This window comes from Podarcis gaigeae, assembly GCF_964106915.1.
Source record: "Podarcis gaigeae genome assembly, chromosome: 4".
NCBI classification, from domain to species: Eukaryota; Metazoa; Chordata; class Lepidosauria; order Squamata; family Lacertidae; genus Podarcis; species Podarcis gaigeae.
The window spans coordinates 91,180,532-91,193,257 of NC_139677.1; the positions used below are offsets into that span (position 1 = coordinate 91,180,532).

General features: G+C 44.3%; 1 protein-coding gene across 2 annotated transcripts in view; it reads right to left on the reverse strand.

Annotated features, from left to right (window-relative positions):
* The window catches only part of DEUP1 (deuterosome assembly protein 1), a 58,862-nt gene that overhangs the window by 21,662 nt on the left and 24,474 nt on the right, over positions 1–12,726 (reverse strand). For both annotated transcript variants that reach the window (XM_083736750.1, XM_083736751.1), the window contains exons 8-10: positions 9,385–9,530; positions 7,496–7,601; positions 1,516–1,713 (exon numbers count right to left, since the gene is read on the reverse strand). In XM_083736750.1, coding sequence (XP_083592876.1) covers positions 1,516–1,713; positions 7,496–7,601; positions 9,385–9,530 — 450 coding nt within the window. The remainder of the gene's footprint in view (positions 1–1,515; positions 1,714–7,495; positions 7,602–9,384; positions 9,531–12,726) is intronic.

Below are 12,726 nucleotides of genomic sequence, written 5' to 3' on the forward strand. Positions count from 1 at the left end.
TGATCAAACTGCGGGAGGCAGTGGAAGACAGGAGTGCCTGGTGTGCTCTAGTCCATGGGGTCACGAAGAGTCGGACACAACTAAATGACTAAACAACAACAGCAATTTACAAAGGGGGTTGGGAAGTTTAGCAGACGTTTCACAAACTTTAAATGGAGGCCTTGAACAGCTCAGATTTGTTAATTAAACACATCACTCTGGAGCTAACTAACTAAATTCTTGTTTCAATATCAAGATGCTTTGTGTTTTCCAAAAAGACAAGAAGTAATCAGCATAAATCTATCAAGTGTAAAAAATTCATGTAATATCCTCAAGCTTAGACACCGTGCGAGTGATTTCCTGTGGGCGGAATGGAAAATAAAAGCAACTTTTGATAGACAAGATCAGTGGCCATTCTGCTGTTACTTCCCAAAGCGGCCTGCCCAGACTATAAATATAAACAACTTATGTGATTTAACAGTTCCTTGGTGTGCTATATGCCCTTGATTTCCCCACCCTCTCTTTGAAAGCTGATTCAGGTACACTACACTCAGACACAAACACTTCAGCATGGTGTGGTCTTAGGCTGCAGGCCACGGAACTGACCCTGCTCACATGGTTTTATGTTATTCACCCACATGGTCCTGCAGGGTGGGATCACACTATGCTGAAATAGTTCTGACGTATGGTTAGGAAGGCAAATGTGTGTCAAAAGCAGCACTTCAGAGCACAGGTGGGGAACTGCACATTTAAATGTTAACACACACACACATCTATATGCCTCCATACAAACTGCCTAGGCTTGTGCTCAGGGGAGGTCAATTTGGTGATGCTAACACAGATATTTGACTTCAAGCATGTAGCCGTAACTCCCCTTGCAATTTCTGGTGGTTCAGAAAGAACTGCAGCGCTGTTAATTGCTTATTAGCACAATTTGAACTGCAGGGTCTACAGGTGTCATCATGGACATAGCCAAGGGTGCTAGATCCACAACTATTTTTGAAAAGCATTAAAAGTACTCAGTTATCTGAGGTTCTCCTCTAGCCCCCAGCAGAAGCCTGACCCTCACAATGTCCTATTCAGAGTATTTTTAACCGTGATTTCCCAAGAAAAGCTTGACAACTTGGATTTCCTTTAAAAGTCTCAACAACTTTGGCTGCTCCCCGCCCCCTGTAACAAAAATCCTGGCTACACCCATGGGTGCCACACCCAAATAATCTCAACAAGAAATTCAGAAAAGTAATGCAGATCAGCAAATATTGCTAAGAAACTGCAGGTTATAGGGAAGAGACATGAGCAGAAACGTTGGAAAGATTTCCATGTGTATGCTAGGAGTATAAACCCCAGAATGCTTGGTTCTGTATGATAAGTGTAAGATTAGTGTTATGTCAAATGGTCTTATTTCCTTCTGTAGTCTTGATCCCCCCCCCACTCCCTCCCCATATTCTATGAGGCAATCGCTTCCTTAAACGTCAATATGTGCTAATCTCCGTAAGGACCAAATGACCTCCGCTGCTTTTTATTCTGTTTGCATACCTGTTGTTTCCCTAACATTTTCTCTTTTATCTCTAACTCCGTTTGTAACTGCCTTTCCAGTAGAGCAGCTTTCTCCATGATAGTTGCTATAGTAATTTCCTTCTGATGAAGCTCTTCTGTCAGGTCAGAGATTTCCGTCCTCATTCTTTCCACCTCAGAGCGATGGGACTGTTCTTCCTGATAAAGGCGGTCCCTTATCTGCAGCAAATAGGGAAGAATGAGCGCTGGCATTGCAGATAGCATCGTTTTTTTCACATACCACCAACTTTTGGGGTTCTCCGTTTCCAACACGGCAGCCCTACCAGCCATGTTAGCGATAGCACAGAGATTTAGAAAGGCTTACGATTCAGACCAGCTTCTCTGTGTTTCACTTTAGAGTTCACACTTTCTACCTCCTCTCTTGTTTAAACGCTACATGCCGAGAATCATGGGAGCCAACTCTGAGCTGACATGGGGGCTTTGGCCCCCACAATAAAATATTTGAGGAGGCCGGGCCACCACAAAGTTGATTGGCATTCCCATTCAAATGGGGTGTGTATACTGTGTCATGTGATCGATTTTGTGGGGCGGGGCTTACCTGGGCCCCCACAATATTTTATTCAAGTTGGCACCCCTGCCAAAAGGAAGTCAAGTGAAATAAAATTTACCCACCAATGTTAATGTACCCGGCAGTCCAACCTCTGATATTTTATAACAGTGGCGGGGAAACTTTTTCAGACCAGGGGCCACATTTCCTTCTATACAACCTTCTTGGGGCCACATGGCAGTAGGGCGTGGCCAGAGGCAAAAGTAGGTGGAGCAACAGATGCAGTCAAGTTGTATCGTTGTTTGTAGCCAATAGCCATTACGATATAAATATAAAATGAAAATGCAAGTTAAATTATCCAGGGCAGCAAACTTCTATTTGACAGAATGCCTGGTTTTAATAATTATTTTAATTGTGTTGTGCATTTTATTTTCATAGAACCATAGAACTTTAGAGTTGGAAGGGACAACGAGAACCATCTAGTCCAATCCCTTGCAATGCAGGAATCTATTGCTCAATGTGGGGCTTGAACTCACAAACCTGAGATTAAGAGTCTCATGCTGTACTGACTGAGCTATCCCAGTTATGTATCTTGTTTGTTTGTTCTCAAATGGTTTCAGCTACACAAATAAATATTCACAAAAAACACAAATGTGTGAATCACAGAAAATGCGATGAACCTAAATTTTTACCTTTGTACAATAGGCTAGTACATCCTAAATATCTTCGCAGAAGCTTACGAAAAGCTTGGCTTGTCACTCAACATCCAAAAAACCAAAGTGCTGCACCAACAAGTACAAAATAACTCCTTTGCAGCGCCACAAATCCAACTCAGTGGTGTAACATTGGAAAATGTCGATCACTTCTCCTGCCTAGACCTCCACAAGGGTCAACATTGATGCTGAAATCCAGCATCGCCTGAGCTCTGCGAGTGCGGCTTTCTCCCGATTGAAGTGCAGAGTGTTTGAGGACCAGGACATTAGCAGGGAAGCCAAAATGCCTGTTTACAAAGCTATTGTACTACCAACCTTACTGTATGCTTGTGAAACATGGACCACTTACAAATACCATCTCCAACTTCTTGAAAGATTCCATCTACGGTGTCTCCGAAAAATCTTACACATCACTTGGGAAGACAGGTGAACTAATATCAGTGTACTGGATGAAGCAAAGATCACCAGTGTTGAAGCAATGATTTTTCAACATCAACTTTGTTGGACTGGTCATGTTGTGCGGATGCCTGATTATTGTCTTCCAAAGCAACTACTCTATTCTGAACTTAAAAATGCAAAGTGTAATGCTGGTGGTCAACAATAGAGATTTAAAGACTGTCTCAAGGCAAATCTAAAACAATGTAGTATAAACACCAACAACTGGGAAACACTGGCCTGTGAGTGCTCCAATTGGAGAAAGCCTTTATCAAAGGTGTCATGAACTTTGAAGACACTCAAACTCAGAACGCAAGGGGGAAACATGCTAAGAGGAAGTCAAGCTTGGCAAATCCACACCGCGATCAACTCCCACCCAGAAACCTATGTCACCACTGTGGTCCAGAATTGGCCTCCACAGTCACTTGCGCACTCATTATTAAAACCGTGTTAATGGCAGACAATCTTACTCGGCTACGAGTAATCGCCAAAGAAGAAGAAGAAGGAGGAGGCTAATTTCTAACACATTCCTCTTTATCTGCCACCCAGATAAGGAAGAGGCATTTTCAGAGGTCAAGGACACATCCCAGCCAGTCAAAAACATTCAAAATTTGGAGCAGGATGCAACCTGGGGAGATTTCTGAGAGGCATAGAGGCACGGAGGTTCCCATTTTGCTCCCTGCCTACCACTGTTTTAAAACATTCATAGGATGAAAGTGGTTGGTGGGCTATCAAGCTGCATATATTGCCTTGTTGGTCCTTCACTTTACTGTGATCACCACACAGCAAACGCGACTTGTTCTGTTCAGTTCTGAACAGAATTGCAAAATGCCATTTTTGGCATTCGCAAAAAACAGAAGGATATCTGCATCAGCAAACAAATGCTCAGAGTATGTTCCGTCAATGCTGTTGATGTCACAAAGTGTAATGTTACACTGTTTGGACATGATGTTGACCAATTCGTACCCTGGAGAGTGAGCATCAGGGAAGCAGTTGTATGTAGATTCCCTTCTGCACTCTTATTTACGGAGAAAACTCAGACACAGGGACATCCTTCACCTTGCAATTCAAGGTATTCTCTTATCCCTGCAGCAAAGAGAGTGGGAAGGAGTTTGGGATAGCAAACCCAGAAGCCAAGGGCCCACCCCAAATTTTCTCCAAGGAGAATCCGGAGAGGCAAAGGAATTTTCCAAAAGGGCTAAATGGTTAGAAACTACTTATATCAGCTTTAAAAGCAGGTTGCACGTAGTAACCGGAGTCTACTGTTCCCCCTCTAAGCAAGGAAAGTCAATAGTTAAAGTACCAGGTACTACCAGAAATAACTTTTATCAGCTCACTAAAGAGAAAATATGATAAAAATAAATAAAGGCTATGCTGACATAGTGTTACAAAAAAAAAAAGGCCCACTCTCAGAGAAAATAAGCTTGCCACTAGTGTTATTTAATGGGTTGTTCTATGCTATTAGCTTTGAAGGTCACATTTCCTGTACTGCTTCGCTCTCCCCCGAGAGTATAAAGAAGCTTGTGGGTTTTCATAAGTTTTCTGCCAATAACAAATAGCAAGATGCCAATAAATCCTCCTGTTTCTTGGAACAATACAGCCCTTCTGGATGCCAATATAAAAAGGGCCAATCAAGCAACGTTCAGTTGTATTCTGTTTCCTTATGAATCGCCATTGATTTTCATTGCACTCTTACATGCAATTTGCCCCTTTGGCGATATTAAGGGTTACTGGGCACACGCTGAAGATGCGTTTCAAAGTCGCTAAGAACTAAGGATGCCTCTCGCCTTAAAAACTGATGGCTTTAGGAGGCGGGTGTAAATGGAATAAACACTTTTAAATGATGCAATATTTAAAAGCACCCCCCCCCCTCCAGGCAGCTTCTGCCCACTTGTGCCCTCCAGATGTTTGGATTACAACTCCAGACTGAAGTACTGTTATTGTGGGACAGGGGACGGGCAGGTGTGGAGGACTCCCTGGTCCTGAATGGGGTAACTGTGCCCCTGAAGGACCAGGTGTGCAGCCTGGGAGTCATTTTGGACTCACAGCTCTCCATGGAGGCACAGGTTAATTCTGTGTCCAGGGCAGCTGTCTACCAGCTCCATCTTGTACGCAGGCTAAGACCCTACCTGCCCACAGACTGTCTTGCCAGAGTGATGCATGCTCTAGTTATCTCTCGCTTGGACTACTGCAATGCGCTCTAAGTGGGGTTAACTTTGAAGGTGACTCGGAAACTGCAATTAATCCAGAATGTGGCCACTAGACTGGTGACTGGGAGTGGTTGCCGAGACCATATAACACCGGTCCTGAAAGATCTTCATTGGTTCCCAGTACGTTTCCGAGCACAATTCAAATTGTCGGTGCTGACCTTTAAAGCCTTAAACGGCCTCGGTCCTGTATACCTGAAGGAGCGTCTCCACCCCCATCGTTCAGCCCGGACACTGAGATCCAGAGCCGAGGGCCTTCTGGCGGTTCCCTCACTGCGACAAGTGGGGTTACAGGGAACCAGGCAGAGGGCCTTCTCGGTAGTGGCGCCCACCCTGTGGAACGCCCTCCCAGCAGATGTCAAGGCAATAAACAACTATTTTACTTTTAAAAGACAACTGTTTAGGGAAGTTTTTAATGTCTGACGCTGTATTGTTTTTAATATTCGGTTGGAAGCTGCCCATTGTGGCTGGGGAAACCAGCCAGATGGGCGGGGTATAAATAAATTATTATTATTATTATTATTATTATTATTATTATTATTATTATTATTATTTAATCCACATGGGCAGAGACCAACAGGCCTGGCTGGCATTCAGTGGGACTTCACAGCATGACCTCATAGAATCATAGAGTTGGAAGAGACCACAAGGGCCATCGAGTCCAACCCCCTGCCAAGCAGGAAACACCATCAGAGCACTCCTGACATATGGTTGTCAAGCCTCTGCTTAAAGACCTCCATAGAAGGAGACTCCACCACACTCCTTGGCAGCAAATTCCACTGTCAAACAGCTCTTACTGTCAGGAAGTTCTTCCCAATGTTTAGGTGGAATCTTCTTTCTTGTAATTTGGAACCATTGCTCTGTGTCCGCTTCTCTGGAGCAGCAGAAAACAACCTTTCTCCCTCCTCTATGTGACATCCTTTTATATATTTGAACATGGCTATCATATCACCCCTTAACCTCCTCTTCTCCAGGCTAAACATGCCCAGCTCCCTTAGCCGTTCCTCATAAGGCATTGTTTCCAGGCCTTTGACCATTTTGGTTGCCCTCCTCTGGACACGTTCCACTTTCTCAGTGTCCTTCTTGAACTGTGGTGCCCAGAACTGGACACAGTACTCCAGGTGAGGTCTGACCAGAGCAGTCTGACCTCGAACAGGCTGCAAAATTATCTGTGGCATGTAAGGCAAGTGAATGGATAGCTCAGTCGATGCTGATGACACCAAGGTTGCAGGTTCAACCCCCGTATAGGACAACTGCATATTCCTGCATTAAAAGGTGATCCTCTGGGCCTCTTCCAGGTCTACAATTCTCTAAAAAGAGGCCGTTTGAGAAGCACCAATTCCATCTGCATCCACACTTTCCATTTACTGCAGAATGGCCAAACTTTGACCACTTCCCTTTCTTACATCTGTGTGATGTTCTGATCAAGACATACCCTGCCCATATTTTACCTGTTCAGCTTCCTTCCTTTTTCAGAGCTCAGAAAATCCAACTTTCTTGCTTTTTTAAAAAACACACACAAAGCGACAGCTATGCAGCCACCCCAAGTGCAGACAGCCCGCTGTGCAGCTGTTCGATAGCTTTTCGGGCAGGTTATTGCCTGCTGAAGCCAATTCCGTCTCTCACCTCTTTAAGAGTCCGTTTTATCCCTCTGGCTGCTTGGCTGGCATCTCTCGCTCCCCTTTCCAAACATCATTGCCTTCCTTAAACCACAGCAAGGATGGAGTGGGGCAGTAATCATAACTGGGAGTGCTTCTCTCCCACACCACAATCCCAATGAAAATTACCCCAACCCCTGCAAAACACTCGGGGTTTGGGAAAGGCGGACTGCCCAGTAGGCAAAAGAAATGTGTAAAAGTCTGGAAGTAGAGTTGTTATTCCACTTCCAGCTTTAACAGCAGTGACTGGATGCTGATGACACTGACGGCACACTGGAAATGCATTTAGAACACTTGCATTAACTGGTACAAAGCTGGAGAAGAGAGATCTGAGACCCTCAATTAGCCCAGAAAGCTTCTTTCTCATGCTCCAATGTCCTTCTACAGCCTGGATCATAGTTTTTCCTTAATTGTGACCCACGGAATAAGATCAGAACATACCTGGTTCAGTTCTTTCTGCTGATTTTCCTGCTGTTGTTCCAAGGCAAGTATCTGAGCTTTTTTTATTTCCAGGTCCTTGATGCATTGTGCATAAGCTGAATGAAGTCTAGAAAGAAAGAAAGAAAGAAAGAAAGAAAGAAAGAAAGAAAGAAAGAAAGAAATTTATTACAAGTCCAGTTTTCCTTTCTTAAAAAACAAACCAACCCAAATTTATTGTTTTATTATATGAAACACATTACATTATGTTTGAATGACACTACACATAGCGTAGTCATTCCCAAACTGTTTTTAGTAAATACCAGTGTGCTGAGAGGGTGAAAAAATTGTAAAAATATTTAGAGGTTCCTACAAGTTGCTTCTTCCTATCAGGGGCCACACTCAGGTCAGTGGACTCAAGACAGAAACCATTCAGGGCATAAAGAATGAAATGTGCCCCCAACTTTAAGTCAGAAAGAAAGTGTGCTTCAAGCATCAGCAATTGTGAAGAAGCTAGGTTGGCAAGTATTGTTTACGAATACATCATTAGACTGGGTTGAGGGCGGAAGGTTGCCGTTGCAAATACGCTGGCAAGGGAGCGAGTCCTATGGAACACAGTGAGACTGACTTCTGAGTAGCGCGGTAGGATTGTGTCGCGCTGAACTCAGCCCAAATGAGGAAGCTTTGCAACACACTTCAGAAAGCTATGGCTGGTGCAAGCTCTAAGCTACGGGGAGACCTTGGGCAAGTCCTCAGTGGGCCCACTGCCTTCTCTCTCTCATCTATCTATCTATCTATCTATCTATCTATCTATCTATCTCACTCCATCGTGGGGATTCGAACTGCCAAGCTTCTGATCAGCAAGCGTTTAACCTATAGCGCCACCCGTGTCTTAGGTGGCCCAAACTGCAGCATCGCCCAGAGGCAGAGAGAAGCACCCGGCTCCCGCACCTTCTCCTTGCTCCACTGCCGGTTGCTTATTCAGAGAGGGCAGGCAAACAGGTAGCAACATTAAAGACAAAGGGTAGCAGCAGCAGCAGCAGCTTGGCAACAGGCCCCTTGCTGGGTCATGAGCTGTAACAGGGGTTCAATCAGTGTTGATCCCCAATAATGTCTCTGGCTTATAACCTTAGGCTTACTAGGCATTTGGCCACAAGGGAGAAATACCCAGCATTCTGCTCCTGCCCTTTAAATGTAGTAAAATGCTTGTACTGGCATCACACTGTCAGGTGCCCTGATGTGAACACAAAAAGCAACCTTAAACAACACAGTTCAGAAGCTAATTATTTCGAGGCCAAGTGCTCGAGGTTCCCAGTTATCTGCATAACGCCAGACCCCTCCGATGAGCCACCATCACACATGCTATCAAACAAAAGGTGTCACAAAATACAGCTATTAAACTGTCCATCCCTATCGATCAAGCTGCAAAAAACAAACAAAAAAATAAAAATAAAATTCAGGATTCTCTTGATGACAGCTTCCCCTCCTATATTTGAAAGTTTATTAAAAGCAAATTGCTTGTTTCTTTTTAAAGTAAGAACCCAAAGAGAAAAAGGGGACAAAATTATCCTGTTCTTCCCATTCATTTGTGCTTGGGGGGCGCCCCACACTCAATTCAGTGTGGTTGCCCATCCAATTCAACACGGCATATGCAGGAGAACTTTCCACTGTACCGGGCCTATATTTTCAATAGGAACAGTGTGCATTGCTGTGCACGTCACTATTCGCGTAGTGAACTTATATTGAGTCAGACCACTGGCTGGTGAATCCAATAAAACCAATGGACAGGTTTATCTATTTCAGTGTCTCTGCTCTGAGCAGGTGTAATGTTTGCTATCGCCACCCAGAGGCACTCACTCTCATGTCAACATGCACCAATTCACGCAGGGGAGACTTGTATTTTAAATACCTACTTCACGCGGCTTTCTTCGTTATTTTTATACTCTTCCATTTTGGCGACTTCGTTGCGCAGCTGCTGGCACTCCAGCTCGACCATATTCAAGAGATCCTCGCGTGACTTCAGTTCGTTCGTCACTTGGGTGAGCCTTGCTTCAATATTCTAAGCAAAGACAAAGAAATGCATTCAAATTAGCCTATCCAGTGATGGCTTCACGGAAGGTGTTTCTGTCACACAAAGAACCCAAGTGTCTGTAAACTAATTCACATATGCCATGGCTTGTAATAAACTTCTGAAAGATGTTATTCCGCTCTTCACCTCTTTTTTAAAATTATTGTTTCCCTAAGATTTTCCACTTGCAAACATCTCTCCGCAGAAAAGTCTCTTGGAAACCAAACAAGTCCGCTCACCTCTCTTGGTGCGGGAGGGCCGAGGCTTCACTGGGGCCCTGATGAGGGAACTGGAACAGCGGCTCCCTTCCTGGTAGGGGTGGGGGCTTAAGCCTATCGGGAACTGGATCCTAGCCAGCACCTGGCTTTGGAGAATGGGGATGCAGGCGGTGCCAATGGAGCAGGTAGGCTTCCATCGGATCTGCCCCCTGCCCATTTAAGCATTGGACGTGACTGGCTGTACGTTTGAAAAAATAATATATACCATTCATTGTATTGAATTGTAGATTTCAACAAAAGTAGCTCATAAAGTTCAACGAAAAAAAGTAGAAGACCCAGTGGATCAGTTCATTCTCTAATCAGTTTATGCATAAGGTCCATATATGTGAAAGTGTCTATTCCACCTGTCTGTTCATAGAGTCCAACAGTCCACAAGAAAGGTTGTTGCAGTTCCACAGAATTAGCATTGTTTCACTGTCAGTTTGTACTACAGTGGTACCTCAGGTTAAGTACTTAATTCGTTCCGGAGGTCCGTTCTTAACCTGAAACTGTTCTTAACCTGAAGCACCACTTTAGCTAATGGGGCCTCCTGCTGCCGCCGGAGCACCATTTCTGTTCTCATCCTGAAGCAAAGTTCTTAACCCGAGGTACTATTTCTGGGTTAGCAGTGTCTGTACCCTGAAGCGTATGTAACCCGAGGTACCACTGTATCCTCAAAGTAGTTAACAAACTTTTGTTGAAATCTACAATTCGATACAATGAATAGTATATATTATTTTTTCAAACGTACAGCCGGTTACGTCTTGTGTGTTTATTGAGTATGTTTCATGTAACCAGAGGTTTGTTGTTGTTTTGCGCTTTTAAGCAGTGGGGCAATCCTTTGTTTTGGGTGGAGGGGAGGTGGTAGTATCCGCCCGCCCCTCCAAACGCTGAGGTATCCTGTTAAAGGGAACTGGGGGGGAGTGGCCACGTCTGCATGCCTGGGGGAGGCATGCGAAGGCACTCCCCCAGACAGTGGTCCTTGCAGGGGTCATCCTGTTTGATGTAAGTCTTAGGAACCCCCCCTCTGGATTGAACACATGGCAGGATCAGGTTAAGATTTTTTTTTTTTTTATGCCACCATGTTAGGAGGATAAGAAGCTGTCTGATATTGAGTCAGGCCAAGGATTTATTTTTTATTTATTTCATAAAATTTATATTCTGCTTGATTGTAAAAAAAGAAGAAGAAGAAGAGTTTGGATTTGATATCCCGCTTTATCACTACCCAAAGGAGTCTCAAAGCGGCTAACATTCTCCTTTCCCTTCTTCCCCCACAACAAACACTCTGTGAGGTGAGTGGAGCTGAGAGACTTCAGAGAAGTGTGACTGACCCAAGGTCACCCAGCAGCTGCATGTGGAGGAGCAGGGAAGCGAACCCGGTTCCCCAGATTACGAGACTGCCACTCTTAACCACTACACTGAGAGCCAGTGTGGTGCAGTGGTTAAGAGCGGTAGTCTTGTAATCTGGGGAACCGGGTTCGAGTCTCCGCTCCTCCACATGCAGCTGCTGGGTGACCTTGGGCTAGTCACACTTCTCTGAAGTCTCTCAGCTCCACTCACCTCACAGAGTGTTTGTTGTGGGGGAGGAAGGGAAAGGAGAATGTTAGCCGCTTTAAGACTCCTGAAGGGGAGTGAAAGGCGGGATATCAAATCCAAACTCTTCTTCTTCTTCTTCTTCTTCTTCTTCTTACACCACACTGGTGGTACCTCGGGTTAAGTACTTAATTCGTTCCGGAGGTCCATAGTTAACCTGAAACTGTTCTTAACCTGAAGCACCACTTTAGCTAATGGGGCCTCCTGCTGCTGCTATGCCGCCTGAGCACAATTTCTGTTCTCAGCCTGAAGCAAAGTTCTTAACCCGAGGTACTATTTCTGGGTTAGCAGAGTCTGTACCCTGAAGCGTATGTAACCCGAGGTACCACTGTACCCTCTAAGTAGTTAACAAACACAATCCATCTTGCTCAGTATTTACATTGACTGGCAGTGACTGGCAGTGAGGGCTTCCTACAGAGGACACTCTTAGCTCTACCCAGAGACGCCAGGGATTGAATTTGGAACCTTCCATGTTGAAAGCAGTTGCTCAACTGTTTTTATGTGATGACCACATGGAGGCTTTTTGGGGGAAGAGTCAACATACAGACACATGGGGCACAATGCAATGCAGAGACAGACTTGGAACCTGGTGTTTTGGGAAGTTCCATGCAGCGACTGCTTCTCAGTCCCTACATTCAACATCCAACTCTCGTATCTGCATTAAGACATATATAGGTTTTATATCAGTTTAACTGCCATGGTTTTCACTGAAGAACCCTGGGAACTGCAGCTTGGTAGGGCAAGAATTTCTTCCTAGAGATCCCTAGTCCTCCATCACATAAATACATGCCCAATATTTTCTTGGGAAAGGGAATGGCTGTTTAAACCAATTTAAGTCTGTAATTTAGAAGCACCCCCCTCCAAAAAAAAAAAAAAGATCTCCCAGAAATACATTCACTATATTTGGAATTATATGTTTTACTGTTATGGTAAGTGGTAACCGTGTTATCCACAAGGCAAGCTATACCATATGACGGTAACAAACTAAATTATATCAACAGCCATATCATCCGTCAACAGGAGAAGGAGAAAGGCTGCAGATTTCAGCATTGGAACGTGCAAGTGTGGGAGTTATTGCTTCCATTTATTTGACTACATTTCAAACTGAAATGCCAAACTTTTGAAAGCTTCTGAAATAGTCATGGTGGTGACTCACAACTCCAAAAATGATCTGCTGTGATATGGAAAACAAGTGCCTTGAGAGGCAGAGAGGCTTTTTGGAGACGTTTTTCGAAATGGTAGAAGGGGAAGGGAAGAGAACTAACTACACTGAATGAATGGAACATGCATCCTATATGAAAATTAATGAAGAGATGATTCACGGACCACTGTCCTCT